This window comes from Muntiacus reevesi, chromosome 7, assembly GCF_963930625.1.
Source record: "Muntiacus reevesi chromosome 7, mMunRee1.1, whole genome shotgun sequence".
Lineage (NCBI taxonomy): Eukaryota > Metazoa > Chordata > Mammalia > Artiodactyla > Cervidae > Muntiacus > Muntiacus reevesi.
Genome location: NC_089255.1, coordinates 20,489,871 through 20,506,051, shown reverse-complemented (window position 1 = coordinate 20,506,051; position 16,181 = coordinate 20,489,871). Strand labels below are relative to the sequence as shown.

General features: G+C 57.9%; 2 protein-coding genes across 2 annotated transcripts; one reads left to right on the top strand and one right to left on the bottom strand.

Annotated features, from left to right (window-relative positions):
- The first annotated feature begins 1,712 nt into the window (after positions 1-1,712).
- Positions 1,713-7,316, top strand: REC8 (REC8 meiotic recombination protein). The gene is made up of 19 exons (XM_065940147.1): positions 1,713-2,223; positions 2,324-2,392; positions 2,504-2,646; positions 2,731-2,806; positions 2,891-3,011; positions 3,720-3,789; positions 4,148-4,218; positions 4,412-4,505; positions 4,611-4,683; positions 4,761-4,852; positions 5,007-5,059; positions 5,376-5,522; positions 5,827-5,893; positions 5,981-6,141; positions 6,285-6,333; positions 6,590-6,656; positions 6,763-6,894; positions 6,970-7,076; positions 7,184-7,316. Exons 1-19 carry the CDS (start codon positions 2,168-2,170, stop codon positions 7,273-7,275), a joined length of 1,740 nt encoding a protein of 579 aa, XP_065796219.1. The 5' UTR covers positions 1,713-2,167; the 3' UTR covers positions 7,276-7,316.
- Positions 6,958-16,170, bottom strand: IPO4 (importin 4). Its single transcript, XM_065940141.1, has 30 exons — positions 15,808-16,170; positions 15,641-15,727; positions 15,368-15,447; positions 15,249-15,290; positions 14,709-14,838; positions 14,450-14,629; positions 14,137-14,202; positions 13,925-14,026; positions 13,755-13,838; positions 13,335-13,499; positions 13,179-13,232; positions 12,937-13,046; positions 12,541-12,649; positions 12,229-12,358; positions 11,911-12,024; positions 11,681-11,794; positions 11,329-11,449; positions 11,087-11,198; positions 10,859-10,974; positions 10,672-10,749; positions 10,530-10,587; positions 10,333-10,438; positions 10,051-10,244; positions 9,880-9,930; positions 9,372-9,497; positions 9,055-9,263; positions 8,816-8,948; positions 8,631-8,735; positions 7,851-7,920; positions 6,958-7,726 (listed from the first exon to the last, which is right to left on the bottom strand). Exons 1-30 carry the CDS (start codon positions 16,168-16,170, stop codon positions 7,596-7,598), a joined length of 3,540 nt encoding a protein of 1,179 aa, XP_065796213.1. The 3' UTR covers positions 6,958-7,595.
- Between the last annotated feature and the right edge of the window lie 11 nt (positions 16,171-16,181).

Below are 16,181 nucleotides of genomic sequence, written 5' to 3'. Positions count from 1 at the left end.
CCAATTTACATTCCCACCAATAGTGTAGGAGGGTTCCCTTTACTCTACACCCTCTCTAGCACTTATTATTTGTAGACTTCAGTTATGGCCATTCTGATCGATGTAAGGTGATACTTCATGGTGGTTTTGATTTGCATTTCTCTAATAATGTTGAGCATATTTTCATGCGCCTGTTAGCCATCAGTATATCTTCTTTAGAGAAATGTGTATTTAGATCTGCCCATTTAAAAAATATTTTTAAATTTTTATTTATTTTTGGCTGTGCTGGTCTTATTGCTGTGAATAGGCTTTCTCTAGTTGCAGTGAGTGGGGAGCTACTCTTTGCAGTGTATGGGCTTCTCATTGCAGTGACTTCTCGTTGCGGAGCATGAGTTCTAGGGCTCATCAGCTCAGTAGTGGCCCATGGACTCAGTAGTTGTGGCACATGGGCTTAGTTGCTCCATAGCATGTGGGATCTTTCCAGACCAAGCACGGAACCAGTGTACCCTGACCACTGGACCACGGGAGAAGTCCCCTTTTGCCTGTTTTTTTATTGGATTGTTTGTTTTTCTGATACTGAGTTGTATGAGCTGTTTGTATACTTTGGAAATTATGCCTGTGTTGGTCACATCGTTTGCAAATATTTTTTCCCATTCTGTAGGCTTTTTCTCTTTTGTTTATGGTTTCCTTTGCTGTTCAGAAGCTTCTAAGTTCCATTAGGTTCCATTTGTTTATTTGGGGGTTTAATTTCTTTTGCCTTGGAAGACTGATCTAAGAAAATATTGCTCCAATTTATGTCTGACATTTTCTCTCTCTTCCCTTCTAGGAGTTTTATGGTGTCATGTCTTATTTAAGTCTTTAAGCTATTTTGAGTTTATTTTTGTGTATGGTGTGAAAAGCTGAGTCAGAGACAGAAGCATGCCCTGGAGTCAAGGCTGGAAAGTGCACTCTAGACCAAAGAAATGACCGTGCAAAGGCAGGAGGCATGGGGAAAGGAATATTTGTAACTACAACCATATAATTTATACTACACAAACAGTTGTTTGAAACAAACAGCTTTTGTTATGCTGATAAATATGCCCTACATCCAACAAAACTAAGGTCTCAGCCAGGAGAACACTCACACCTGGGAAACAGTCAGGAGAGGAATGCCTACAACCTAAGATGTTCAAGTTTAGGAAGTGACTTGGCAAGTCCCTCACTGCTTGTTGTGAGATCTTTCTTCCCCATCGACCTGTGGTGGCTCCAAGGCCACCTCACACCCGTTCACCATAGGCCTTAGGCTGGGCACGAAAGTAGACCAACCACTTGCCGCTTGGTAGGATTCGGAAAAAGGGTAAGGTCTAACTGCAAGGCAGGCGCCCTAAACAGGGCCTGGCGATTGCCCTTGGCATGACGCAACCTTCTCGGCTAGTTGAAGCACCCTTGTTGCCAGGCTCGGCGCTCGGAGTCTCCTCCCCACTCATTGGTCCATGGAGAAGCACCTCCGAGGTACCCCTGTCACCCCGGCGAGGATGAAAGCCCATTGGTCCAGACACCTCACAATCCCTCCCCCCTCCCCCCACCGCCTGCAGGGTTCGTCCCATTGGTTGCTGCCTGCCTCGGGAGACCCCTGTTGCCTCGGGCCAGGCAACTTAGCGCCCCCAGCGAGCGCCCCCAAGTTGACCCTGTTCTCCATTGGCTGCTCGGGAGACCGCGCCATCTAATGAGGAGCGAAGTGCAAAGCTCCAGAGCACGCGCTCCCCGCGGCGGCATCTAGGCTGCAGGAGCGGACCCGGCAGCGGCCAAAGCTGCGCAACAGTCAGCTGCCGGGCCTGTCTGCAGAGGACACCCGTTCTCCCTCAGACCCGGCCTGGGTTGCAGCTCGGACCTTTTTCCTTCGCGAATCTTTGCATCTCCAACCTGGAACCCAACCTGCACGGCTCCCGTTAAGTTCGAAGCTCCCACACGGTGTGCAGACTGGCTCAGGGCTGACGTATATCCAGTCTGTGTCTCCATTTACTTATCCCCCTTAATCGTTTATCCACCTATAGTTCATCGGTTCCTTTATTTGGCATTCTGGGTCCACCTGCCTCGCTACCTGTCCACATCCTTCTCTCCGACAGTTTGGGGAATTCTGTACCCTGAAGAATTTGAATTGAGATCCGAACGGGAGTGGTGTGGCCGAGGGTGAACCCCTGGAGGGACCATGTTCTATTATCCCAATGTGCTTCAGCGCCACACCGGCTGCTTCGCCACCATCTGGTAAGGGCGGGCCGGGCCAGGGTAGGTGCTCCGGGAGGGACAGCCAGGGGTCCCAGCCTGAGGGTTCCCCCTCCATCTACACCCCTCATTCTTCTTCCAGGCTGGCAGCGACGCGGGGCACCCGGTTGGTGAAGCGCGAATACCTGAAGGTGAATGTGGTGAAGACCTGGTAAGGCCCAGAAAAGAGTGGCCCAGGGCTGGGGTGGGTTAGGGGGTGGATTGGGCTGGGCAAGGCTGTAGGTCTCTGGTGCAGCGGTGATGGGATGCGCTGTTCCCCCAGCGAGGAAATCCTCAATTACGTGCTGGTGCGAGTTGAGCCCCCGCTGCCGGGTGCGCCGCGGCCCCGCTTCTCGCTCTACCTCTCGGCGCAGCTCCAGATTGGCGTCATCCGGGTCTACTCTCAACAATGCCAGTACCTCGTAGGTAAGGCTGGGAGGCTCGGATGGAGGGCAGTGCCGAGGGCTCCTCCCCTGGGCGGGCACTGTAGCTTGCCCTCCCTGACCACAGAAGACATCCAGCACATCCTGGAGCGCCTGCACCGTGCCCAACTGCAGATCCGCATTGATATGGTGGAGGCTGAGCTGTGAGTGCCTCCCTGGGGCTGGGACCACCCGGTCTTTGGAAGGGAACTTGGCCTCAGTCCTTGACAGCCCACTGTCTCCCTCAGACCCAGCCTGCTGCTGCCTGACCACCTGGCCAGGATGGAGACTCTGGAAGATGCGCCAGACCCCTTTTTTGGGATGATGTCTGTGGATCCCATGCTGCCCGATCCCTTTGATATCCCTCAGGTAGGTCTCCCCCTCGGACACCTCAGACTGATAAGCTGACAGCGCAGAGGGGCGTGTTCTTTCTGTGCCAGTCTAACACCAGGGTTGGGGGCCACGTGGGGGCCTGCTCCAGTTCTGCCCCACAGCCGTCATGGTGGACCTATCCAGACAAGCCTGCTGCACTTACCTCTTCAGGACCAACCTAGAAACAGCTTTTGTCTTCCCACCATTCCTAGAGCCGAGGCCCCAATCCAGGCCCTCAGTGTCCCTCGGCACTGGATTTTCCATGTCCTTGTCCATCCACTCCTAACACCCTACAGCTTAGACAAGCTTTTATTGAAGTGTAGTTGATTTACAATACTGTGCGGGTTTCAGCAGCACAGCATTCTTTGTGCTGGCTTTTGCTGGGGTCATACACAAACTTGTCTCCCCACTAGACAATACACTCAAGATCAAGGATCTTTTGTTTCCTCTGTCCCTGATAACACTTGACCCAAGCAAGGATGCAGTACTTCTTTAACAGAGTGACCCAGGCTAGATAATTGGGCTGGGGCAGGAATGGGAGGAAGGGGAGCTGGATGGTGAGTGGGTTTACCCTGCATGCTGCTGTTAGTGCCACAGAATTAGGCATAAAGGGGTGTCACTGTTCATTGTCTGAATAAGGTTGTGCAAGGGGGGAGCGGGGCACTGAAGCTGAATCCGATCTTTTGTTCCCATCCCTTCCCAAAGGTTCGATACCTTTTAGAGGCCGTGACCCCAGAGAAAGTTCCTGAAGAGATCCCTCCTGAAGTCCCTGCAGGTGAGCAGAGACCCTTTTTTCTGGTGAGAGGCAGAGGAACGCCCAAGGGCTGAAGAAATAACTGTTTTTGAGCTTCTTTCAGGAGCAAGGCCTTGGGAGGGGCACTTACAAGATTCTTAAGATTGGAATTATCATCCCCATTTTACAGATGAGGAAAGTGAAGCCCATAATGGTTAAGCAATGTGTCCTGGGTCAGACTGCCAGTGACTGGCCAGGGCCTGACTAGAACCCAGGTTGGCTTGACTCTAGAGTCTGTTTTTGCCTTACACACATGGGTGTGGGGACTTGAAAAGAAACAGAGGCTTTAAAAAAAAAAAAGAAAGAAACAGAGGCTTGTGTGACTTCCCTCCCCATCCAGAAAGGATTCGGGTCACCCCGGAAGCCATCACGATCAAGGAGGCGGAGCCTATACGTATGCTGAGGATCGAGGTGAGCTGTTCCCCTGCACAGAGCCCAAGGCCCAAGTCCTGCATCTGATGGCCCAGGCCCCCTGTACCTGCTCCTCCTGCCCCTAGAGTCCTACCTCCTTGCCTCCCTTTCTCTACCCCGTCCCCCAACGCCTGAGTACCCACAGGCTTCCTCAGCCTGGCCTGGCCTGGTCCTGTGGTACCTCTCCTGACAGGGTGAACGGGAACTCCCAGAAGTCAGCCGCCGAGAGTTGGAGCTGCTGATTGCTGAGGAGGATGAAGCCATCTTATTAGAGGAACGTCGGCTAGGTAGGACCCACCTGGCGCTGGGACGGTCAGACCCCAGGCACTGGCCGTCTGGACTGGGCAATGTTCACATCTCTTCTGTGTTTAAGCTTGATCCTCTCTTCACAGAATTCAAAGAGGAGCCCTGGGCCCCAGAGGCGGAGATCACAGTACCCCCGCCCTCACCTGCAGCTCTTGTAGGGTAAGGCCAGGAGCCCCAGGCCAGGTAGGGGTCAGTGCTGGGACGGTGTTTTCATCCTCTTGCCCATTTCCCCTCAGGGTGGAGGAGGCAGCAGAGCCACTTCCCAGCCGGGTCCTGGCCCCAGAAGAGTTGAAGCTGGTAGGCTGGGAGCCGGAGGTCCCACTTCCTGGTGAGTACCCACCAAACTAGGGTCCTTCCTGGGGGCCCCAGCACAGCTGCTGCAGGCAACACCCTGTAATCCAACTCGCTGAAGGGAGGACCCTCTAGCTTCTCACCTGGGTGGCTTTGAGGTCAAAGGGTGTGGACCTAGACTGTTGTTGCAGAGGTGACGCCCCCACCGGAGCTGCGTCTGCCACCCATCCCAGTCAGCCCTGAGGTGAGTGGTGCCCCTCCACACTGCTTCCTCTGCCAGAGCTCCTCACCCATTTTGTTTCCTCAAGGCCCCTGCTGGCTTCCACAGGCCTTTGTGCAAGTTTGTACAAGGTAGCCTGATCCACACCCCATTTTATCCAGCCTGCACTTCCCAGATGGGAACCTCATACAGTGGGGGCTGCACCCCCTCCAAGTCCCCACTCAAGCCCTTCGTCAGGGCACCTCTAGGGATTGGGAGTGTGGGGCCTATTTACAGTCCACCAGGACCTCAGGAAAGAGAGTAACGGGTAGCCTTGCCCCCACCTCCCCTCCCCATTCAGTTGAGGAGGCCCCCAGTCGCCCCACCTCCCAGGGGCCCACCAGCTCGCCGTCGCCGTCGCCAGTTGTTATTCTGGGACGAGGAGACTCAGATCTCTCAGAAGGAATTCCAGGAACAAATGCAAACCAGAGCCCACTGCAGGGAGTGTGTGAGTACACCCCAGTCTCTGGAGGGATGGAGGGAGACAGGTGCATGCTGGGCCATCTAAACTCCTGGGGGAATCTTGAGAACAGTCCCCAAAACGCATGGCTTGGGGGAGCTGCCCACACACCACTTCGTGACCCTGCCTAGCACATCCAAGGGCATCAGTTGAAAATCATTTTAACAATGAGCAGAGCAGGCAGGTGCACGAGCTTGGAAGAGCTGGAAGGCCAGAGGCCCTGGAATGAGGCATTACAGGTAAAGGGCCACGGCTCCTTCCTAACCAGTTTTCTGGCCTTCTCTGCACACAGCCAATGGTGCAGCCTCCTGAGAGGATGATCAGGAGCCCCGCGGAGCTGTTCCGAAATCCGACTTACTGTGAGGAGTGGTGGGAGCTGGTGTAGGGTACCCCCCACACCCTTATTCCTCACACCTCAACCCCCTCCCTGCTGCCCCTCTCCGCAGCGGGCTGGCTACCCCCAGAACTGCTGGCTTTCTGGACCCACTGTGCCCAACCACCTCCAAGGGCACTAAGGCGAAGGCTGCCTGAGGAGCTAGAAGAGGCTGAGAGGGAGGCAGCAGCTGAGGAGGAGAGGAGAAAGGCTGAGACTCCGAGCGATATTGAGGTAGCGGCCCCTTCAGTCCCTGGAACCCCCGTCTGTTCTGAGCTCCCACAGGCCGCCTTCTGCCCACATGAGCCAACGGGCCTGCCTTACCCCTGCCCCAGGTGTGATGCTTGGGGCCTTAGTTCTCTTTCTCTCTTCCCCAGGTCCTGAGGGAGGCCCTGGAGCCCAGTGGGCCCCTCATGGTATCTTCTGGTAAGTACCTGGAGAAGGGGCAGTGGAGACCACCACTCTAACCTCTGTCCTGGGAAAGTGGAGCCCCAATTGCTGCCAGTTCTCGTCAGTGCACTTAACATAAGGATTCACAGACTGATTATCTTCATTCCCCTCCCTACCAAGTGCCGTAAACAAGTCACCGCCCGCCGTGGCACCCAGTTGGGCCAGGTGACCCCAAATCCCGACTGTTCCGATGCAAACAGACCCGCTCAGGACACTCCCCTTTCCCTGACAGAGCTCTCCCTAGAAGCAGCTGAGGAGGAGAAGTCCCGCATCAGCCTCGTGCCCCCGGAAGAGCGGTGGTGAGCAGCAGCCGGCCTGCAGCCCTGGCCAGGAGGGGGAAGCAGTAGGATGGGGCTGTCACCGCCACCTCCTCCCCTGCTCTGTCCAACTCGTGTGTTCTTCTAGGCCTTGGGTGGAGGCAGAGCAGCCAGAGGTCCCTGCGCTGCCTGTGGTGCCTGAGCTCCCTGAGGTGCCCGTGGAGCTGCCCGTGGAGCTGCCCCCCGAGCCCGAGCTGCTGTCACCGGAGGCTGTGCACAGGTACCAGGAAGGACGTCCCTCCGTGGGTGGCTGGGGCTGCGGCCTCACCTGATGGTTCTTGGTTCTTGACCCCAGGGCAGTGGCGCGGGAGCTGCAGGCCAACAGGGAGCCCGACTTCAACAGCCTGGTGCCGCCTCTCAGCCCCCGCAGGATGGCCGCCCGGGTCTTCTACCTGCTCCTGGGTGAGTGAGGAGCGTGTGTGCCCATGTGGAGGGTGGGGAGCGGACACACGGGCCAGAGGCTGTGGTAGGGATTCCTCTGACCAGCCCTCTCCTCCTCTGTTGACCAGTGCTGGCCGCGCAGGAGATCCTTCGTGTCAAACAGGAGGAGCCATATGGGCGCCTCCTGATCCAGCCAGGGCCCCGATTCCACGACAGTTAAGAGTTGTTTACAAAGCTGCCAGGCAAACAACATCACACTGTGTCCTTCTGAACGTGTATCTCTGTCCTTCCTGCTCCTAGAGCTACCGTTCAAGCAGAAAATAAACTGCCTTTATTACAGAATGGTGTCATAACTCTGTATCGTCCCACAGCTCCAGCCCTAGGGGACATCCCCATAAGGCAGCAAGTAGGGCTGGGACTCCAAGTGGCTATGAGGCCCAGGCCCAGAATCTTTGGTAAGGCTTGAGCTGGAACTGGGCTGAGAGCTGGTCTTGGGCCTGGGCGGGCTCTGTTCTCTCCAGCTCAGCTGCAGCCCACAGTCTAGGTGAGGCCCAGGACGGCCTGGAGCTCCTGAGCCTTGTCGCCAGGCAGGGAGCCCAGTGCTGAATGGAAGCTGTCGGTGTGCTGTTTGGCCAAGAACTTGAGAAGAAGCAGCAGCGCCGCCTTGGTGTCTGGGTGGAGAGTGAAGAGGTAGATGTCTGCGGAGGACCGGCCCCCAACCCTAGCTGCCCCAGGCCCTCCGAGCCCTGCTGCTCCCCGCCTCCCCCCAGCCCTGCCCACAACTGCCATCCTCACCTGATGGGATTTTGTTCTCAGCCAGGATGAGGCTGTAAATACGAAGGAGCTCTGGAGCCACGTCTACAATCTGTGGGGAAAAGATGGGTCGACTAAGGGGCAGAAGAACCTCTGGGCCCCAGCACTGGGGTGGGCAGGAAGAGCCCCAGAGAGGCAGTCTCCCACCTGAGCTGTTTGAGCCTGACACTGATTAACAGACATCCCAAACAACTGTGAACCCTGAGAAGGACCCATGAAACAGGGTAGTAGTCATTTTGCAGGGGGAGGAGGGGTGGCGGGAGGATGGGATTGTGACCACAGATAACTGAAATCATGGCCTCAAAACCAAAAGGAGCTCAGACACTCAGGAGCTCCACCAACAGTCTCTGAAGGTGCGAGACAGAGGTGACAGACACAGGAGCACTGGGACATGGTTCCAGAGCTAGCCACTTGGTTCAGACAAGTTGTATTCAGAAAGCAGAGCTCTCTGATTAAAATGGGAGGTGGGGTGGCCCAGCAGAACCAGGCTTCATGGAGCACAGTCTGAAAGAGCTGTGGTCTAGGAAATCAATTTATGAAAGCTGGGATTTCTGGCTCAGAACAGAGGGTGGAAACAAAGCCTTCTTGGGGAAAAATGCTATGTGGTGAGAGGAAGCCCCTTCTCTCACATTAAAGGCCTGGCTGCCAATCCTGGCAGACTAATGAGAAAGCTGAGAAGAGCAGCTTCAACGGACGCTAACTCTGCCCATCAATGAGACTAGAGCATCAAGCCCTCTGCAAGGGCCCCAGTGTCGGGGTTACCTGGTCAGGGCTGCTCTGGTACAGGAAGCTGAAGAGATGCCCCATGGTGACCCACTCCTCCAGGTCTTCCTTCAGTGGCAGGGCGTGCAGCAGCGGGGCCAGCACCTGGACACACGGAAGACTTTGGCCCCTGGCCCTGCACGCTCCGCAGCTCCCTGGCCTTGCCTGGTGCCCCCCAACCTTACCTGGGGCTCCGGTTTCCTTGTGGGACTGGCCATCAGCAGGCGGGCAAGCGCCCCACAGATGTTGTCATGGACACGATCATGGCGTTCTCGCGCCAGGAGGGGCAGCAGGAGCCCCAGCAGTTTGGGGAAGTGTCTGGTCCAAAGTCAAGGAACAGGCACACGGGCAGACCGCTCCCCTCCCTAACCCCAGGGCCATGCTCCCAACCGCATCCAGGCCCCCTCCTGCAAACTGAGGATACTCCTGGGCAGGGCGACCCCCGTGCTCTGCCAGCACGCCCAGTCCAAAGATAGCATTACTTCGTACCTCGGGGTCTGCCTCCCGGGAGGCACTCAACAGAACGGGGAATAGCCGGGACACAAACTGGGCCGACGCAGCACCCAGGCCTTGAATGGACTCCGCCAGTGTTCCCACTGCAAAAGACTTCTCTGCCACTGTGCAGCCCTGCTTCTGGTGAGGGGAGGAGTGCTGGTCAGCCTGGGACGGGGACAGGTAGGGGAGGAGGGCACTGGGGCCTGGGAGGAACAGGGTTGGAAGTCAAGAGAACACAGCACTCACCGTCTTGCAGAGCAGTAATGGCAGGAAGCCAGCAAAGAAGGGGGCAAAAGCGTCTCCCCCGGCCGCAGCTGCCAGAGCAGGGATGGCCTCACCGGCATGCTCCAGCAACATGGCATCATATTCAGCCTGTGGGGCCAAGTCAGAGGCTGGAGTGCCAGGGCCAGCTCTGAGCCTGGGAGCAGCTCCCATCGTGCCAACTGCAGGTGGTCGCCCTGAGGGCTGCCCTTGATTGACAGGACTGGGGGCCCCTCCCAGACTAGGTTGGTTTGCAGCCCAGCCTTTCCTCCTTCCTGGTTCTCCTATTCCCATCCATTGATCCAAGCCTGCTCCAAATCCCCACCGCCGGGAAGCCTTCTTTGAATCTCCACTGCCTCAGTTGGAGCAGGGTGGGTTGTTCAGAGCCACTAGCAATCACTGAGCAGCCCCTGTACCCCCAGGCCAAGGCCAAGTGCACTGTCCGCCTGCCCCATGGGGATGACTTGGTCCCGTATGCACCTGCAGTTCTCACCTGGTCCTCCTCCTCCTCCTCCTCCTCATCATCAGTGTTCTGACAGGCTGTCTGCGGGAAAGGGCGCTCAGCTCAGTCTGGGCTCTCCAGCCCCTTCCCGTCTCCATGGGGTGGAAGGAAGGGGATGTCTCTGACCAGCCCCACCCAGGGCCACCTCCTCACCCTCCTCACCTTCCTTTGCAGCACAGCTTTGAGCGCCTGGCAAAGCTCAGCAAGCCGCCCGGGGGGCTGCAATGCCAGACCACCACAGCTGCGCAACATCGCAGTCAGGGCCTCCAGCACGGCCATCACCACCTGGCGCTCTCGCTCCCCGTGCACCGCCTGCAGGTAGGACGGCACCACCCGGGCCAGCGCGGCCTGCAGAGCTGGGGACACGATTGGCTGAAGCCCTGGTCAGGCCCTGCCCCCTACCCACCCACCCCGTTTCCAGGGGCCCTAGCCTCCTCTTCTCACCAGCAGTGTTGGATTCCGAGGGGCAGCTTTGACAGGCTTTGTGCAGTGCACAGCAGAACTGACCCAGGGCCTCGTGGGCTGCCTTCCGCACGTTCAGGTGAGGGCACTGCAGCATGAAGAGGGGCAGGACGTGCATGCTGTGTGCAGGGCCAACCTGAGCCCTCTGACCCTGCTCACCAGCCCACCGGCCCACTCACCTCCAGCAGCTTGAACACTTCTTCAAAGACCGTCTCCATGTAAGGAAGGAAGGCAACACTGTGGACAGACAGACAGACACACCACCATGGAGAAAAGGGTCCCAGGAGGGGTTCCCAGTGCTGGGGAAGGGCTGATGCTCACCTGGTATTCACGGAGATCTCCCCCAGGGCAGCACAGGTGTCTTCCTTCTCATCGAAGAAGGCATTTCCCACACTGTATCTAGAGTAAGGCGGGGAGGCGGCAGCAATCAGGTGCCAGTAAGAGCAGAGCTGTCCCTGGGTCCCTGTCTAAGCCAGGACTCCCTGGACCAGAAGGGCAGCCCCCTCACCCTGAGATCTCTGAGTCATCCTCTTCTTCGTCATCCTCCTCCATGAGCTCCTCCTCTTCCTCACCACTGCTCTCATCATCAAAAAGAAGGAATGTGCGGCTTCCATCGTACTGAGGCTGGATGGGGAGGCCCAGCAGGGACTTCAGCTCAGCTGGGCCCTGGAGAGAGCTCCCATCCCAGGGGTGGCCTTCCCCCACTGGCCCACACCCTCCCCGACCTTCCACTCACCACAATGCCCTCGGTGGAACGCAGTGACAGCAGCATGAGTGTGGTGATCTGTGGCAGGTGGGGAGCCAGGCTCTCACCCATTAGCCCTGATAAGGCTGCAAACAGGCTGTACCTGGGAGAGGCAGGTGGAGGCTGCAGAGTCCTGCTTGCTGTAGCCAGGCTGGATGGGGGAGCCCGGGGAACCCATGGTCCAGAACGGGAGGTCTGGGGTCTGGGTGGGGGCAGGGCGAGGGCTCACTCACGTGCAGCGCCGCAAGTCAGGGTCGTCTACCTGGTCGCACAGGCCCAGCCCCAGCTGGCAGCATTCCTCAGCCAGGGGCCTCATGGGCTCCCCTACTGCTCGTACCAGCACCCCAAGCGTCTCTGCGGAGGCAAAGGCATGGTTAGCACCAGGAGCTCTAGGCTAGAGGTGTGCAGGGCCAAGGCTTGGGGAACCAGAGGTGGCTGAGGGGGATTCAGAAACCCCTCCCACCCCTGGGTACAGTGCGAGGGAAGGGAGACACCTGTGCTGCCCCGGAGCCTATTGCTGTGAACATCAGGGGAGCACTGGCCCCTCCCCGGCCCCGGGAAGCCTGCCAAGAGCCCCTCACTCACCCAGGCTCTGGATCCGAACAGGCTGCAGGTCCTCGTGGTTCGTCAACAGGAACTCCCGCAGATGCTCCATGATGGTGGGGAAGTAGGGCAGCATGGAGGCCTGGGCAGCCGTGGCTGTGGGTGGAAGGACAGACTCAGAGCCGGCGGGTGAGTCGGGATCACCTGCCACAGGCACCGTGAGTGAGTGAACGGCGTGAACCCCAGGCGCCCACCTCCGGCCTCCGACTCACCAACGGCTCCCAGGGCGCTCACAGCCAACTCCTTGGACCGGGAGCTGCTGGGGGTCCTCAGAGGCTGCAACATACACTCCATAAGCTCCGGAAGGTAGGGCTGCACTTTAGGCCCTGTGGGAAAGGGCACCCCTCCAGCAACCAACCAAGGTCCTCATGCCTGCCTCCAGGCCAACCCGCCTTGTGGCCCCACCGCGCCTGTCTCCCTACCACACCTGTCCCCACCACAGGCAATGGTTCACGGAGCTGCACATCCTGCCCTTTCAGCCAAAACCACAGCCCCGTCCACTCCCTCACACCCCCAAATGCCCTCACTACCTAGGTTCTCCACGAAGTTCTCCAGGGCATAGCAGGCCTTGGCCAGGTGATGTGTGTGCCCAGGAGGCACTGACTTTAGATAGGCGAGGAGCAGTGGCATCACCTCCCCAGAATAGCTGCTGATGTGGGGCTGGGGGGGAGGAGAAAGGGAGTCTGAGTCAGCTTAGCTGCAGGGCACATGTCTAAGTGCTGAGAGCAGCAGGCATGTGGAAGGATGAGCTGAGGGATGAGCTGGTCCCTGGGACGGGGCAGGGGGGTTGGGGGGGCGGTGGGAACTCTGGAATGGGGGCTGCCCACTGTGGCCTTGCTGACCTGTAAATTCTCTGAGAACTGGCCAAGAGCAAAGAGCGCGGCATTGCGCACAACCTGCGACGGGTCCTCCAGACTCTTGCACACGATCTGCAGCAGTGGGGGCAGCAGTCTGGATGGGGCAGGACAAGAGGATGGAGTCTGAGGGGCAGGACCTGAGATCCCTGGGCTGAGCCAGGCTGCTGCTGCTCAGCCTGGGAAAACCAAGCTTTCTGTCACCAGACAGTAAGCACCAACCACTGGGGTATGCACATTTATCTGCCAGATCAGGATGTTTGAGAGGAAGGGCAGATGCTACTGACGATGAGGCTGGAGCACAAGCGCAGCCCAGGACTGCTGTGGGCGCTGTGGTCCTCCTCACCATGGTCCACCCTCACTCCAAGACAGGGGAACAAACACCTCTGCCTGATGTGGTCGCCGGCTCCATCGGAGAGTACCGCCAGTACCAGGAGCCCAGCCTTACGCTGGTATGGGCTCTGGCTCCGCAAGGCCTCTTCCAGCATGGGCATCTAGGGAAGCAGACGGCAGTCTCCTGAGACCCCAGCAAGAGCCTGCCACACCTACCAGAGCCCAAACACCCTCAGCTTCAGGGGGACTAGAAACCCGGGGTTAGGAGCACTGAAGGACAGAGCCACACTTACCAGCAAGGGACAGAGCTTCTCAGGAGGCAAATGGAGTGCCAGCATGTCCACGACCTGGAATAGGACAGGAAGACCTAGCCAGACTCCCATCTCTGCCTCGCAACCTTCTCCAACCACCTCACACCCCAGCCACCAGACCGTCCACATTTATCCCACCTGAACAGCAAAGTGCTTGGGGGTCTCCCCCACCAGCCCAGGATCCAGCTCTTCCTCCTCCACATCCTGGTCCTCAGGATCCAGCTGGCCCATGGGGGGCTCGGCAGCCATGATGGGAAAAAGGGTGTGCAGTAAGGGTGGCAGGAAGCGATTCTTCAGCAAGGCCTGAAGGGGAAGGAGGAAAGGGTGTCCCCTAAGAATCTGCTCCCAAGATGGGCTCACATTTAAAATTCTAGCCTTCCAGGCTACAAGGGGTCCAGCAGATTCCCAGTCCCCAAGCCAAGAGCTGGGCTGAGTCCAGACCAAATCTGGAACATCTTAGCTATGGTATTTTACATATCCCCAAAAGGACAGCAAGCCCCAAGAGTGAGACAGAGGAGGAAATGGGGCTGGATTGATGTGTGTCAGAAGGCAACTCACCTTGCTCTTGACTTTGACCAAGAAAGTGAGGCAGCAAAGAATACGCACACGTATTGCATCGCCCAGGGCTACGTTTCTAGCCACCTGCCCAGAGACCAGCTCAAATCAGAAACAGGCAAGGAAGCTCCCAGCAGAACGAGCAGCAAGGACAGTGCCAACCCCAGGCTCACCTCCAGGCAGAATGTGAGGACCTCTGCGAGGTGCGAGCTGATGATGGGCATCTCTGACTCCAGCAATTCATCCAGGGCCTCCATGGCCTCACAGGCTTTTGCCTGCCAAACAGAGAAGTCACAGGCTTATTATGCTCTTCTTTAGTGGATCAGGCTGAACACTCCTGCAACTCTCACTCCTTCCAACAGAGCTCCCACCCAAATGTCCTTACTTCATCTATAGGGATCAGAGTTTGCACAGCCACGATGAGCTTGGGCACCAACATCCGCGCAAGAGGCTGGAGAACACAAGATGAGATGAATCACAGAAAGCATGACACAGCCTAATCTCCAGTCCCAGAAACTGTCCGCTTCCTCCAAGTCTGGACATAGGGGAGTCCAGGCACAGCCACCCACAGGATCCCCTCTCAACTGTTAGGCAGAACAAAAACCAGGGAAAGAATCTCAAGTAGATCTGCATCTGCTAGGGAAAGGACATGAAAGCCCAAGGACGGTAACCAAGGAAAATAAGGGCCCACATCTCACCACGTCATCAATGCCGAGGTAAGGGGCCATGGTGGTGAGAGTGCGCAGGGAATAGAAGAGGAGCCCAGGAGAGCCCACCTCACCAAGGGTCTCATTCAGAAGTCGGAGAAGCTCCCGGTGGTGGGGTCGGAAGGCCTCAGGTCGGGAGGTCACCACCACACTTAGAAGCAAAAGCCCCATCTGCTCAGGAAGAAGGGTTGACAGCTTACAGTCTATCCAGCCTCTGGGTCCCCTCCCCCCACCAACCATGGGACAGTACCTCTCTCTCCCGGATGTGGGCGCTGTGTGTACTATGTTGAAGAAGCTGCAGGAGCTGAGGCCAGGCCTCCAGGCCTTCTTTTCGAAAAATGGCAGCTGAGAGCTGGGCCAGGCTAAGACTCACAGAATGCCTGCAAACAGGAGAGATTGCCCACCCTCAGTCACCCTCCAACTCCCCTTCTGTACACGATGGCTCTGTCTCCCTAGGGTGGCCAGGAGAGAAACCTCCAGGTTGCACACATGGTCTCTGCCAAGTTGGGACACAAGACGGCAACTCAGAGAGAAACAGAAGCATGGTGGGGTTGACCTCATATTTCAGTTTCATTCTTCTGACTCGAGTTTGCCAGACCATCACAGCCCACTCTCAAGAACTTTAGTCTTTAATACATCCTGAGAAAAATTCTTCCTCTCACCCTTGATCTAGAACCAAAGTCCCTGCCTCCCAAGACCCAGCCTAGAGCTGAAAAAGAAGGCAGAAACCGGGAAAGGATCTCAGCCTGGAGCCAGTTAGAACACCGAGAGAAGGCAGGTAGGCACTTACTCTGTCTCTCTCTGGAGGACCGTCAGGACCAAGGACTTGATGCTGGAACACAGGTGGCAGAAGATTGGTACCCAGAAGCCGCCTCAGCCTGGCCCCGCCCCGCCCCTGGCCCAACCCACCTCTCCCGTTGCTCTGCCGCCAGCCGACGCCAACGGGTGCTCAGTCGTCTGCGGGTCAGTACGGCCGCGAACTGGCGGATCTGAGACGAGGAAGCAGATACGTGAGGGACCGGACCGGGACGAGGAAGCAGGCGTTTGGGGGTCCGGGAACAGGACGAGGAAGCCGACGTGTGAGGACCGGGGCAGGATGATGCTGAGCGGATGGCCGAGGACAGGAGCTAGGACTTGACATGTGGCGTACTATAGTTCAGCGGGAAGGGCCAGAAGCCTCACCTGAGGGTCACCTGCTGAGGCCAGCAGGTCGCAGAGCGTGGACAGGGAGGCGGGGTCCCGAAGAGCGGTCTGGAGCTGTTCGGTGGCCTGGGAAGAGCCTGAGGGTCAGAGTCGGGCCGTTCCCGAAATCCCCTACTCGCCCTGGCCCGGTCCCGCCTGCCCCGTACCCGACGGATGCGCTCGGTGTCCGGCAGCAGCAGCTCCCGCAGTATCTGTTCCAGGCCGCCGGGCTCCATGGCAGCAGCGGAGTCGCGGCTGCGAGACCGGGAGGGGGGAGGGACTGCACGTGGAGGCTCTGAAATCCGCTTCCGGCGGAAAGGGCGTTGCTCCGCGCCCCTCCCATCACCAGGGTGATTCAACTCCAGCGGAGCGGCGGAGTTCGGGCTCCGCCACTTCCGTTGGGCCGAGCGCCGGCTGAGCCGCGGAAACAGGGCCCTGGTAATATAAGTTCCCAAAGCGGCAGTTCCCAAGCTCCGCTGAGAATTCCAGTTCCGTGCATTTCGCGGCCGACACGGCCTCCTAGGGTTCATTGCCCTTAACG

Bases quoted from the DNA above. Each gene is read 5' to 3' on its own strand.
- IPO4 (XM_065940141.1), bottom strand. From the start codon at position 16,170: ATGAACCCTAGGAGGCCGTGTCGGCCGCGAAATGCACGGAACTGGAAT. The intron at 10,975-11,086 runs GTGAGTGGAAGG...CTCCCCATCCAG, and splicing joins GTTCCACCGAGGGCATTGTG to CCTCAGTACGATGGAAGCCG. The intron at 8,736-8,815 runs GTAAGGTTGGGG...CCGTGTGTCCAG, and splicing joins CAAGGAAACCGGAGCCCCAG to GTGCTGGCCCCGCTGCTGCA.
- REC8 (XM_065940147.1), top strand. From the start codon at position 2,168: ATGTTCTATTATCCCAATGTGCTTCAGCGCCACACCGGCTGCTTCGCC. The intron at 2,224-2,323 runs GTAAGGGCGGGC...TTCTTCTTCCAG, and splicing joins GGCTGCTTCGCCACCATCTG to GCTGGCAGCGACGCGGGGCA. The intron at 4,506-4,610 runs GTAGGACCCACC...CTCTCTTCACAG, and splicing joins ATTAGAGGAACGTCGGCTAG to AATTCAAAGAGGAGCCCTGG.